This window comes from Thunnus maccoyii, chromosome 7 (assembly GCF_910596095.1).
Source record: "Thunnus maccoyii chromosome 7, fThuMac1.1, whole genome shotgun sequence".
NCBI lineage: Eukaryota > Metazoa > Chordata > Actinopteri > Scombriformes > Scombridae > Thunnus > Thunnus maccoyii.
Genome location: NC_056539.1, coordinates 12,582,523 through 12,595,822, shown reverse-complemented (window position 1 = coordinate 12,595,822; position 13,300 = coordinate 12,582,523). Strand labels below are relative to the sequence as shown.

Sequence of the window (13,300 nt, the reverse complement as noted above, 5' to 3'; positions counted from 1 at the left end):
GGAATGATTACAGCACCTGACTGTTGTTGTGAACCCATCCTTTAACATTACAGCATCAAATGTTCAATCTCTTTCTTCCTTCCTCTCCTGATTATGTAGAGTTAGTATAAATACTGTATATTTAAATTTATGACGTCTACCATTTAGACACTCCAGGAAATCTGAAGTACCTGACATAAAGCAAGATAAAAATTACATTGATATTCACAGAATACATGAAACCAAGTGAAACATTTTATTAAAGTACAGCTGAAACAATTTAATCAATAAAATAGTAGGTAGAAAACTATTCTGCAACAGTTTTGATAGATTAATTGTTAAGTCATTTAATCAAGCACAAAAATATTTGCTGGTTTTCTGTGTTTCATATCACGGAGAATATATTTGGGATTTAGGCTTCTGGTTGAAAAAAAGATGTTTGCCTTTTCAATGTTTGATTGAAAAATAATCGACAGATTAATTGATGATGGAGATATTTGTTAGCTGTAACCCTTTATTAAAATACCCTCCAGAGATCTTTTAAATGATCACTTGTGTCTTATTGTGTTTCTCAATAAAAAAGGTTTATAAATTAATTTCAAATTCTTAAAAAAATATGCAAATGTACTTTATTTCATTTCAAAAGTTCAACTGCTGGACACTAAATACCCTCTACTTCACTGAAAGACCCGTTTCAAGTTTCCACATTTCTCCAAACTGGTTAGTGACTAAATCCTGCTCATACACAGTCCTACACATCTTAAAATCAGATTTAATGTAAACATTCCTCCTCCAGCAGATGAATGTCAAAAAAGCCATCTAGTGTCAAACTATAGAGAGCAATATTAAGCAAAACACATTTTTGAGTGGAGGGAGGCTATATACAAATTTCACATTATGAGGAGTAGTAAATAAAGTGTTGATAGAAAGAAAGATGGAAATATACGACTGTTGCCTCCGTTGAAACTGAAGCCCACATTCTTCGTGTATTTTGTCACAGTTAAACATAGTGCAGAGTGACACTGTACTTGCTGCTTTATGCTTTGTTGGCTCAAAAAAAAAAATTAAAATACTTATTTACTAAGTTTTAAAATACAGGATACAATCAGAATCCAGTCAAAAAAGACTCAAACTGACTTGATTAAAGTGGTGATAGAATCAGTCCACATTCAGGGTGAGACTAAGCTGACTGTTCACGCTCACAACTGTTTCGGGGTCTGTAAATGACAGGTACTGCAGGCACACACAGTCCTCCCAATCCAGGGGCGACTGATCCTGGATCAGCCCTCTTTCTGCCAACTTCATCACCAGTAAGGCTCGCTTGATTGTCAGCCAGTTGTGTACAGTGGTGGTTGTCGAGCCCTTGTGATTGAACAGAGGGAGACGTGGGCCCCAGAGGAGCACCTGAAGCATGGTCACCATGTCTGCCATCTGAGGCCCGCTGCTCTCATTCTGGAGCAGAGAAGCCAGGTACGAAAGCCCCCTTCGATATGGAGACTTGGACTGAGGAGGAGACGTGAGGCTCTCTTGTGGACCCCAGCAGTATTGAATTAATGCTCCAATCTTGGACTTGATGGAGGTGAAGGGGTGAAGTACAAAGGGAGCAGATGACACCGGGGTTAACACTACACGAGGGGAACCCTGTGTCTTCCATAACATCTGGATCCTGCCTTTTTTCTCCATTTTTTCCAACTCCATTTCCTCTTTCAATCTGTTGCTTCTCTCTGTTTTACTCGTGTTGAAACCTGCCTCATTTTCTCCCTCCTTGTTGGGCCACACTAGAAATATCTCCCGAGGTCTGAGCTCAGCTACAGCACAGAGGTGGTACAGATGTTGAGACCCTAATAATATCTGCAGCAACAGAACACACACCTGCCTGTCATAAACTGCACACTCTGTACTCTGCAGCGAGCTGCTCTCCTGAACAAAGTCCTCTAGAGTGACGTGCGGCAGGTCTCTCTCAACACTCACACAGTGTCCCTGCTGGAGTACAGACTGAATTGTGGGCAGATTGATGTTTATAGGACACTCAGGGCTGCCTCCCCCTGGTGGGTTAGCAGCAGTGCATTCTGACTTTGAAGGACGAGCGGGATCTTGAGTTTGTAATGAGTCAGAATTGTTCTTCAGGGTGCTGCTGGGTTGGAAATAAGCAATCACATTTTGCACATTGACATGCGAGGGCTGGTGTTTGATGCGAGCTGAGGGAGTTTCATCGGTCTTTGTTTGTTGTTTGTTTACCTGAACAGAGAGAGAGAAAAAAAACACGTTTATCAAACTTGCATAGCAACCGTATTTATTGTTAAATATGACAAAAAGACATCTCTTCTGGCCTTCCTGTTGCACCTTGTGGCTCCTAATAACAGTTTGACAGATGACAGAGGAAGTGTTTTTCGTACCGCAAGTCAGCGTCACAGCTGCCAGTGTTGATAATGATCATGTTTGTATTAGTGGTTTCCATGAGAACCTTGCATACCTATTTGTCTTGCATACAATTTCTAGTGCAATGTAAGTACAAGTGACAATAGTGGAACACAGCATTTAAACATCATGCATCTCATAGTAGAAAACATACAGAAGAAAACAAACATGAAGAAAAGAGATGTAACATTACCCTTAAAGCAAGCACCCTCCCTGGGAGCTTGGGACTGTGCAGGCTGTAGTATACCATGTCTCCGATCTGCTTTGGCTCACTGCCCTCACACAGCAGGAAATCCTGAGGCTGGTATGAGCTGACGTCCCTCCCTGTGGCGTCTGCCTGCAGCAGGATCCTTGCTTCCACGCTCTGCGCCATACTTCTAAGAAATAGTAGATGACGATACTGAATCCCCTGGGAAACAGCCCTCTGGTCATCAAAACTGCTGAAGAGGTAGGGGAGGTGTTCGTCTGGGGTGTCAAAGCACAGCTGGGAGAGGGACGCTAAGGGGAGAGGGCTCCTTCCGACTGGTTTAAACTCTTCTGTCTCCTCATGCAGATAGGTGTCAGGTAGGGGTGCCAGCATGTACAGAGGGTTGTCAAAGTATTGAGGGTTTCTTTGCTGAGGAGTCAGGGGAGACAGAGGAGGGAGAGGATGCGCGTTGGTGCAAGGGAGGGAGAGAGTGCGGGCTAACTTCTTCTCTGGAACAGGTGGCGGGATATCATCTGAGAAGAATCTCACCTGGTGTAGGGAGTGATCTGAGCAACACAGTGAGAGGGATTTAGGTCAGGCTTTAACAGCTTGCACTAACTAGCAATGAAGAAGAAACAGCCTGGAAACAGCGGACGAAATATTCTGCAAGTCACTGTAACCTGTTCAAGCATCACATGGATTTTTATTGAAAGTAAAAGTTTCAGAGGGTTGCTTCCTCTCTTTCAGTTCTCACAAAAAAGACGAACCAAGAAGAACAAAGCACACATTACGGTAAGTTATGTTTTCCCTTCCCACTGAGCCGTTAACGTCAGTCATGCCTTTAGAATTGGAGAACCACGCAACATTAAAGGTTGCATTGAATTAAATGACATTTAACTGATTTGTACATTTTCATTCTTAGTTTTCTTTCAATGCAACTAGTTTATGCGTACACCGTAAACTATGTGCACCACTTTCATTGACTTTTAAACTCACTTCATCACTTTGGACACCTACCATAGCGCTGGTGAATGGGACACTGGGCTGCATGACAGTCGGTGGTTTCGGGGAAGACGTCGTTGTATGTGGAGTTTTGATGCTGGAGTCCAACAGGGCTGACCATAACACTGTCAGACCCCTCGCTGGAGCATCTGGACTGACTTCTGTGTGAGAAAATGCACAGAAGAATAATAGTTTCTGTGTTTTGCGTTAGTCTAGACATTGAGGGGATTATTGAAAACCTGATAAGAGCATCAATCATAAACTTCCAGACAGACAAAATACTTTGCTTGTTGGTCTTACCTGTGCTTTTTGGCAGGCAGTGCTGGTGGCTGCTCCTCCGCTCTGCTGGCAGAACCAGACGCCATCGGTAATCTACAAAGTTACAACACCTAAGCTGCTCCTCCGCCTCTCTCACGGTTCACTACCGTGTCACTGTATACAATGTGTGTGAGGCTTACAGGTGGCTATTTCCGAAAAAACTTCAGCTTCCCGTCACAGTTACTCCCCTCTGTCACTCTCTCTCTGCTTCTTTCTCTCAAGTCTGTCTAATTGCATGTTTTAAAGTGATGTTTTATGAGTCTGCTCTGCCCTATTTATCTTTCTCTCTAATCTTTTTCAGTCTGAGCTTGCTTGAGGTTGGTACCGGAAAAGTAGTGTCTGTACTGAGGGCAAAGCTGCTCTCTGAGCTAACCTCAACGTGACAGAATGGGGAAGAACAGTTACACCAAAGCCCCCTTCATTTTGCACTCTTTTCTCTCTCTTTTTCTCTCAGTCGCAGTTGATCTACATTCACCATGTGCAGTCTCAGCATGAACTTCTCTCTTTTGGATGATGCAGTTTTAGTCTGCACATATGCAATACCTTCTTGGGAGCTTTTGCTTTCACTGACTTTAAAGCAGAGGTAAACACAGATAAATCAGGGGTGTATTGTCCATTTCTTGCACATATGGCAATATTTACAGTTAGACAACTTCATCTAGTGAACCTAAATTCTGTATGTCCTATAAACTGTGACATGGAAGAAACACTTCTTTAGGGAGAATTGCATACTATGAAAAATGTCAAAGCGTCTGAAAATTCAGACTGGTATTTATATTTTTCATAATCCATTTCTAACTTTAATAAAGTAGAAATGTTTTCTCTGCATTTTTCAAAACCCAAAGGCCAGTATGAATATAGATTTGATACGTTATGTCTGTATGTTAGCATAGCATGCTAACATACAGACATTAGCCTATTAGCACTAAACACAGTACAGCTGAGGCTGATGGGAATGTCTTTAGTTTTGCAGGTATTTGGTCATAAACTTGTACAAATTGAAATTTAGACTTGATGATGACACTAAATAAAAAGTCAGTCATCACCTAAGTTATAATAATGCTGGGGGGTTCATGAATGTCAAATGTCATAGCAATCAGTCTAGTAGTTTCATATTTCACTCAGAACGATAAATGTGACCTTCATGATGGAATTAAATAAAACAGGATGGATCAGCAAAGTCTGTACGATTCATCCTCTGATCCTCTGAGGGCTTTGCATGTCTGTACAAAAGTTCATGTTAATCTGTCCTATAGTTGTTGAGATATTTCAGTGTGGATCCGAGTGGTGGGCCAATCGACTGACATATACAGATCAACATTGCCACCCATACAGCCAAACCCCTAACGAGGCTAAAAGTGCTACTATAAATGATGAGAATGTGGGGAAATACAGCCTACTAACCATCTTTAAAAAAAATCTAATCTCACCACTTATAGACCGACAGTATGAAAAAGCCACGAGTATAAACAACAGACTACAGCCACTAATTTTGGATATCCTCACACCTGTGCGAGGTCATTGATACATAGAAAACTCCCACACATTTATATTACATCTGATATTATGTTTTCATATCTGACCAGAGTGTTTATTAGCTGTGCTATCGTGCTTAAGTGTATTCTTGAGGTGGAGTGCGTGCTGCTGAAGTACTGGCACTAAAGAATGACTCACACATGCCCGAGGTTAAAGGGCTGTTGCCTCTCAAAAGATTTTCAGTATCAGTTCTCTTATATATAGATGATTACAGTCACCATCTCTTTGAAGAACATCACACTGTGGTAACACTATGTAACTGACAGTGATGGGAACGCCCTGCTGCAATCCCAAATGTAAAACAACCTAGTAAGGAGCCAAACAAGAGCTTTATCATAGAAATTATGCACATAGTGTTTAGTGTGTGTTCAGTCAGTATTTCAGTGTTAAACGTCTCAAGCTTTTTTGTTCCTTACGTTAATGCAACTAATCAAATTTCTTTTGAATTTTCACTTCCACTCGAGAACAGAAAACAGAGAAGGATGCACACATCAGAGGATCAGCTTGAGTCACCTGCTCTACAAACTGTGGGAAACACGCTGTCTCATCCTGGTCAGACATAAACTTGTCATTTGTTTTCCTGTTTTAATAAGAGAAGAAGAATAAAAGATTATTTATATAGCACAAGCAATACAAAAAGATGCAGTACAAATACAAAGATGAAAAACACACTCAAAAAGACAAGAAATAGAAACATTAAAAACATAGCAGAGAGACAAAAGACAGACTTAAAAATGCAATACAACTAAAATGAACAGTAAGTACATGACAATTAATGCTGTAGGTGAGATAATATACAGTAAAAGTTTTCTATATTTAAGAAAAATATTGAGTTTTAAGTTTTCTGGTTTTACTGGTTAACAACACTCACTGGCCTGACCTCAGAGATTTTGGATACATGCATGTGCTGGAATAAAATATGGAGTGAAACTTGTCAAACACAAGTGTAACTATTAACTTTATTAACTGCTTTCTTGCAAGGCAACAGTTACTGGAGTGAACTTAGTAGTTCCATCTGCTTTTTTCTGCTACTGCAAGTCAAACTGTGTGCTGCAATGAAGGTGTCTGAATTTGATTAATTTTAAAATAACAGAGATTATAAAGTACAAGGTGGACATATTTTTGACAGAGATGAAAAGAAAAAATATCAGTCAATCCAAAATATGAAGAAGCTTTCCTGGTTCTCCTGTTCTTTGTCAATAGTACAGCAGGAGAGTGTGCCTTTTTTTCAGCTTTCAAAGGTTTGTGAATCATTGGCCTATGAGGTTGTTCTTTACAAGAGAAATATACCCTAAGTTGTCAGTTTATTAGCTCACCTACCCAAATTTAAAGCAATCTAATACAACAGCACTGCAACAATGATCAGTTTTTGTTGAAACTGTTTGAGAGAGTTGTTGATTCAACTTTATGGTCATTTAGGAGGCAGTGAACTGAGATGTATTTCTAGATTTTCTCCACCACATTTATATGTGATAGATATAAAATATGAAACACCTCTCAATATCATGCAGTACAATGCAATTGGGGAATAAAGCATGTTGTATTTGAGAAGAGCTGTGCAACTTGTTTAATTTTGATGGCCACACCTCGCTGCGTCTGTGAAAATGAAAACCCAGGTTTATCTAACACTGATCTCCATTAGGGTTTTTTTTAAAAAGAATATTCATAAGTGACTGAATTACATGCATGTGGAAACCCTTATTTGTCTTAAAGCATTCATGTCAAATCACTTACGTCATGCACATGAACAAACAACACTGATTATAAATTTAGATCACTTTGTCTAATCTATTCTTGTGTGCAGGGACTCACTCTTGTATTTTCCTCACAGCACTCTGCGTCATAATGATATTTACCAACTATATTTCAGTGCGTGGGAGAGTTGAGGATGTGGGCTACAAGGACGCATTAGGCGCCCATCAATAAGGGCCTCTCGAGTGAAGCTCTTCATATGCTAAGAAGCAAGGAGAACTGCTTGGTTTCACTGACACATCAGCAGACATTCAGCACTGCAGGACGTAACAGTTTAGACTAACTGTGGAACCCGTACAGACGTATTCAACGGGGAGCTGAATAGGACAGAGTGACATTTAAGATCATGAAAGCGGTGGAGGAATCCATTAACCTTAAACACATGGATGATGTGAAGTATTCACTCTGGATATTAGGAGAATCTAAAAGGCTCCTCAGCACAGGAGTTTGATTTCTCACGGAACACACCGCTTTTGATGAAAGCAGACAAGAAACAGGAACTGTGATGTGAAACATGATTGCAAAAGATTCGGTAGAATACACACAATATTGCAGCAGTCACTTCATGTTGGTTTATTTTTGATGTGGCAACAACTGATACATTTTTCATGAGTTTTCACAGCTTAAGTTTCAGACGAAGTTGCAGTCTATTGACATTAGACAAAAACTGTGTATTTCATAAGGAGGTGGTGATCATCATGCTGTTAAATGGATGAATGAATGCATATTTTAAACTAAGCTGAGTTGTTTTTAGAGCTGCAACAATTAGTCAATCCTCATAAAATGAATCAGCAATTATTTTGATTAATTATTTATTTTCATTTCTTTTAATTTCTGTCATTTTTCAAGCAGAAATGCCAAATATTTGATGGCTCCAGCTTCTCAAATGTGAAGATTTGTTGTTTTTCCTTTTCATATATGATGGTCAGAAAAAACAAGCAATTTGAAGACATCACCTATGAGACACTATGGATGACATTTCCTTCACTATTTTTTTAAACATTTTATAGACTAAATGATTAATCAACTATTCAAGAAAATAATCTGCAGAAAAGGAAAATAATCGGTAGTTGTAGCCGTAGTTGTGTTAAACACTTCTTGCCATTTTTATTTCAGATAGCTCAGTCACATGGATTTGCTCCTAATGGAAGGAGGTGAAGTGTTTCTTTATAACGTTGTAGAAGCGGCGTTTGAGCTTTCCATCTGGCTGTCTGGATGTAGAGGAGGATGAAGACGAAGCAGCGGTTGAGAAGGAAGCTTGTGACTCTTCTTGTGACTTTTCTACTGTTCCTTTACTCTGTGAGTCAGTCAGATCTTTGGACAATCTCTTTTTGGCTCCAGACAGATGTGAGTTCAAGTCTTCTGTCCTCCTCCCTGAGGCTTTGCTTTTGCTAAGACAGCATGCAGCCTCCTCGTCTTTGTTTAAACGGCGTAGCCCAGTTTGGCAGAGGAGGGCCTCCTCGCTCGCCATCTGGGGGCTCTGGCTCAAGGTGACGAAGCCGTACGGGGTGGTGACTTTGGTCAGGTGTGGCAGGGAGAGGGCAGCTCTGCTGGCTGGGTCCAGGCAGTGCTGGGCCTCTGTGTAGGAGCAGGGGAAGGACACCTCCCTCTGAAGAGGAGACCTCCTCACGTTTAAGGGGTCTGAGACACTGCGCTCGGCTCTGCGGTCTGAAAGAACCAAACAGAGGCCTGAGGAGAATGTGGCTGATGAGTGTATGGAGCAGGCTGGAGAAACAGATGCAGATGACTCCCGCTCAGTCCTAGAACTCCCTGAGCCGTCCTCTGACTCTACGTCACCTTCTTTCGTCTCCTTGTTGTTCTCTGAAGATCTGACACCGTTCTGCACAGACAGACTTGGTATAGTGAACTGTGGGATGCTGTCAGGTGTCAGGATATTAGGGAAAATGTTGTCCCGACTTGTCTGGGAGTCTGATCCAAGAGAACACCCGAAGGACTTTGCGCTGCTAGTGGCCCACAAGAGTGCACGGATCCCTGCGCTGCTGTGCCTGCGTGCTGTGGAGAAATCATCTGACTGAACAGCTTTTGTTCCACTGCTTATAGCCCCAATGCTGAAGGTCCGTGTGACTGTGTTCTTCTCCATTTCTCAGTGTCTTCCACTGTCTTTGCACAAAGGTTCGCTTATAAATTGGCAAAAGGAGTGATGACAGACACCTTAAATACTTCTCTGCTCCCCACGTTTTGTCCTCCATGTAATGCATCAACAGACACGTAAATGTGACGAAAGCTTGTGGCGGAAATGTCTACCAATTAAGGAGCTTGTCAACAATGGAAGCTAATAATGGGGCCTCGCTTTTAAACCTCTTCATATGCTAAGGAGCAGACAGAGAGGCAGCATCTCCCAGCCTCTCAGAGAGTCTGGTGGCTACATGACGGATGCAGCCGGAAGTTCAGCTTTGACAACTAACCATTAAATATCCACTGTTTTAGTCTGCTTTTCAATGTGCACAGTATAAATATGCACAACATGAATGGAATTCTTTATTGCGGCACTTATTTCAATGAGTTGAGAAAGTCTGAATTTGGGCCGAGGGCCCCAGTGTCTCCTGAATGACCAAATAGTACATTTAAAGTTAAACGTTAATCCCCGTTAGCAGAAAGGCTTGTAGAGTGATCACTTCTACTACTTTAATTCCAACACTGCCTATGAGAGCTATGTTTGGAGTGATCTCGGCTTTGGGAGCAAGATCATTTCTTGTATTTCTTGTTTTCTATATATCTACATGGCGGCTAAGCTATATTTGGATGAGTAAATATGTAAGCTAAGTGTATGTTTCTGAACAGTAAACTATGCTTTTTTGCCAGCGATGATAGTCTGAAGTGCAAGGATCATGGGAGCAAGAAACGTAAGAAGAGGTAACCTCTGGAAATGTTTTACAAGGTGACATTTTCATTAGAACTGCACACTGTTGTCAAGTTATAATCAGTCATTATAATGACTGAGGATAAATATATTTATTTTTCTGTTGCCTCCAAAGTAAATCAAGTATTTCCAAATTCAAAGTAGGCTATGGCATTCAAACACTGATCATAATGCAGGATTTTGGTTACATTACATTACAGCACTTCTGTTTTCTGTATTTCCTGATAAAATGTTAATTTGACCTGTTTTCATGAAGTCCAGACTTGTCACGTGACCGCCAGTCCTGGTTGTGTCCCGGTTCCAGGTTAATTGGCGGGCTTTGTTCATTGGTTGGCGCCGATTGCCGCAGCTGCGTTTGTCTTCATTGATTGGCTACACGGCGGCAACTTCAGGGTACATTTTACCCCAAACACCTGCAGGTACTGTAGTCCTTTCAGCTTCATCTCCTCTTGACAGGCCAGCAGGATTTGACCCGCAGCAGGATGACCTGTGAACACCGTGTAGACGCCGTGGAGTTGGAACAGGAGCAGGAGCAGCCCGAAAACACGGAGGTAATGGCGCGCTATCTCAGGACAAAAAGTTTAGTCTTGTGATAGTTTTATCAACATTAAGACGTGTGTATGGTTGTGTGTCGGTGGTTCGAACCAGTTTTGTGTGGTCACCTGCAGGACAGGGTTGTGAGGAGAGACGGTGTCCTTCACTCCATGCTGCGCGGCCTCTTCTGGCCGGTCGGCATCGTGGTATGTACGGCAGCTAATGTCGAGTTACATTTAACCTTTTCTTTTTTAGTTTTACACATAACCTTATTATGGCTCTCTCATAGATACGTGCATACCACGGGGTATGGTGGGTGCTGGGCTTCCGGCAGCCAAAGCAGACGGCTGTGGTCACCCCCGCAGTTACCAGTCCTGCACGCCAGAGCCTCGCCGGCCGCAAGCGCCTGCACCGGGTCACCCGCCTGCTGCTGACCATCCTGCCCCGCTGGGTGCAGGGCGCCCTGGGCTACCCTGTGTCCAGCAGCATCGGGCGCTCCCTCTCTCCAGGTATGAGGGAGGGATGTTTAGGGTTTTCATCACGCTAAGCTTTTCTGTGGCAAGAAGGCCTCATGTGGGGTTCCCTCAACAGAGGACTGAATAGAAATGACTAACCTTAGAGGTTGCTGATCATTAAAGTAACTCTGTATCTTCTGTTTTCCAAAGTAAGTGGGGTCTGTCACTCTGCAGTAGAGCTCAAAACATTTTCCCAGCTTGTGTTAGTTCTAGTACAACACAGTAGATAAAAATAAAAAAAACCTTACTCTTATGATCAGGGCTGAAAAGATTAATCAAAAACCTGAAAAATCTTAAATTCACTTGCCTATCTAGCAAATATGCAGTGGCTTGCTTGAGAAAAGCGGCAAACCCTCACAGAACTGATAATTGTAAATTGAACACATAGTTGCAAACTGTAGGGTGACAAAGCTAGCAATTGATGCAATTATTTGGGCTATGTGAAATTGTGGGTGTTGTGCTATTTTCAGACATTAAATAAGTGATTAGTTGAGGAAAATAAAACAAGTCAGTTGCAGTCCTGGTGGTCTAGATATTTATCTGTTTAGGTATAGGAAAGGCACAAATTGACTAAACACTAGAGAGGTATACATCAGCCAAAGCTGCACAGTTCTCAATTTATAGTAGCAATAAAGTAGTAATCTGAACAGTCCAGAGAACATCGTCTGGTTTGTTCACTCAAGTACAGCTGTTCATCAGACTGTCTGCCAATAACATTAAGATCTAAAACCATTAACTTTTCAAAGTCTCCTACATTTTATCATGCACTATTAAAACAAAGTTTAATGGAATAAAGATGAATGAAAATGCCCCACTTGGATACTCAGATGTGTTGTCTCCAGTCCATGTGGGTGCATAAGTGTGTTTTTGTTTTTTGGGGGGGGGTTTTTTCTCCCTAATTTTCCTTTCATTGGCACAATACTCCTGTGGGGTTGCTTAAAAATCTCTATGAACTTGTTTCCCAACAGAAGTCAGAGTCTCTCCCACTAAACCTTGTGGGAAGGGCAGCAAGAGAAAGCAGGATGAGTTGGATGAGGAGGAGGAAGACGATGACGAAGAAGAGCATCAGACCTGGGTGGAGGCTCTCACACAAGAACTTGATGATGAAGACCCCATGGAGGATCCTGATTATGAGGTTGGTTGCCTGGAGGTTATTCTGTAAACTAGTACATGTTAATGTGCAGACTGATTACTTCAGATCACCTACAATAATGCAAAGTTTCATTAATGTTAAATTATAAAGCCTAATCACAACATGATGGCTGTACTGGGAACATCAGTCCCCTTAATGCTGACTGTCTTTCAGCCCAGTACTGTAGAGACGGAGAGTGAAGAGTACCGCTCACACAACAACACGGAAAGTGACATTGAGGTTCAGGAGAAGGGTGTGGTCATAATTGAAGACGTGAACACCACGGTAAGACAACTTAAAGCAGCATACTGCTCTAAAAAAGCAGGGGATAAAGTGGAGTCGACTTGAACTCTTTATTTTTTATTTTTTTTTTTAAACAGGATGTTGTATTGTCCAGCTGAAGGCAACAGAATTGACAGTCAACAAAAGTCCCTACTAATAAACCTTTGTGGGAAGGGCAGCAAGAGAAAGCAGGGTGAGTTGGACGAAGAGCATCAGACCTGGGTGGAGGCTTTCTCACAAGAACTCACTGATTGATGACCCCGAGGAGGATCCTGATTATGAGGATTACAGGATGTTGAGCCGTCCACTCCAGCTGAAGTCTCTTGCCCTGATGTTTAATGTATAGAGAATATGTTGTGGTGTCAATGTTTTTGTATGTTTATATATTTGGTAATTCAATAAAACTGTCCTTTAACTTGACATTGTAGTGGCTTTCCACTAGATGGCAGTAACTGTGTTTCTATTCAACTTGGTGCTTAAAGAAGGTGCTGTTAAAGGAAATGAATGTGGTTAAAAGGCTATCGGTATTTTGCATTAGTTTCCCTGAAACCAGATGAGGGTCATGTGAAGTGCTTGAAACATCCGTTTGTTACAATATTGCTCACAACTCAACTTGAGGCTTGTTAGATTTTTACAAGTTTAACTCTAGGGTTATACCTCAATGTTCATGTGCCAACTACAGGAAGCTGCTTTTCAGACATAACTTGTTGCATTAAACCTGGCACTAAAATACATCAGGGTTTTTGTTTGTAATGTGACATTTC

The 13,300-nt window shown here is 41.5% G+C and overlaps 2 protein-coding genes across 5 annotated transcripts; one reads left to right on the top strand and one right to left on the bottom strand.

The window, feature by feature from the left end:
* Positions 1–575: 575 nt before the first annotated feature.
* Positions 576–10,395, bottom strand: peak3 (PEAK family member 3). 4 transcript variants are annotated; one of them, XM_042417252.1, is made up of 6 exons: positions 10,316–10,395; positions 5,954–6,020; positions 3,887–3,958; positions 3,602–3,747; positions 2,591–3,150; positions 576–2,217 (listed from the first exon to the last, which is right to left on the bottom strand). In XM_042417252.1, the coding sequence occupies exons 3-6, from the start codon at positions 3,949–3,951 to the stop codon at positions 1,138–1,140; spliced, it is 1,851 nt and encodes a 616-aa protein (XP_042273186.1). In that variant the 5' UTR covers positions 3,952–3,958; positions 5,954–6,020; positions 10,316–10,395; the 3' UTR covers positions 576–1,137. The 4 variants fall into 4 exon arrangements, with proteins under 4 accessions (XP_042273186.1, XP_042273187.1, XP_042273188.1 ...); XM_042417253.1 differs by having other exon boundaries at positions 3,887–3,928; XM_042417254.1 differs by lacking the exon at positions 5,954–6,020 and having other exon boundaries at positions 3,887–3,928; positions 10,316–10,387.
* Positions 10,396–10,484: 89 nt separating this feature from the next.
* org (oogenesis-related gene) lies at positions 10,485–12,956 on the top strand. Its single transcript, XM_042417256.1, has 6 exons — positions 10,485–10,624; positions 10,742–10,813; positions 10,897–11,116; positions 12,091–12,257; positions 12,429–12,539; positions 12,635–12,956. The coding sequence occupies exons 1-6, from the start codon at positions 10,556–10,558 to the stop codon at positions 12,653–12,655; spliced, it is 660 nt and encodes a 219-aa protein (XP_042273190.1). The 5' UTR covers positions 10,485–10,555; the 3' UTR covers positions 12,656–12,956.
* Positions 12,957–13,300: the final 344 nt, after the last annotated feature.

Excerpts from the sequence above, each read along its gene's own strand:
- org (XM_042417256.1), top strand. The coding sequence starts at position 10,556 with ATGACCTGTGAACACCGTGTAGACGCCGTGGAGTTGGAACAGGAGCAG. Across the intron at positions 10,814-10,896 it reads TCTGGCCGGTCGGCATCGTG|ATACGTGCATACCACGGGGT; the intron begins GTATGTACGGCA and ends GCTCTCTCATAG. Across the intron at positions 12,540-12,634 it reads TTGAAGACGTGAACACCACG|GATGTTGTATTGTCCAGCTG; the intron begins GTAAGACAACTT and ends TTTTTTAAACAG.
- peak3 (XM_042417252.1), bottom strand. The coding sequence starts at position 3,951 with ATGGCGTCTGGTTCTGCCAGCAGAGCGGAGGAGCAGCCACCAGCACTG. Across the intron at positions 3,748-3,886 it reads CTGCCTGCCAAAAAGCACAG|AAGTCAGTCCAGATGCTCCA; the intron begins GTAAGACCAACA and ends TTTCTCACACAG. Across the intron at positions 2,218-2,590 it reads GGAGGGTGCTTGCTTTAAGG|GTAAACAAACAACAAACAAA; the intron begins GTAATGTTACAT and ends CTCTCTGTTCAG.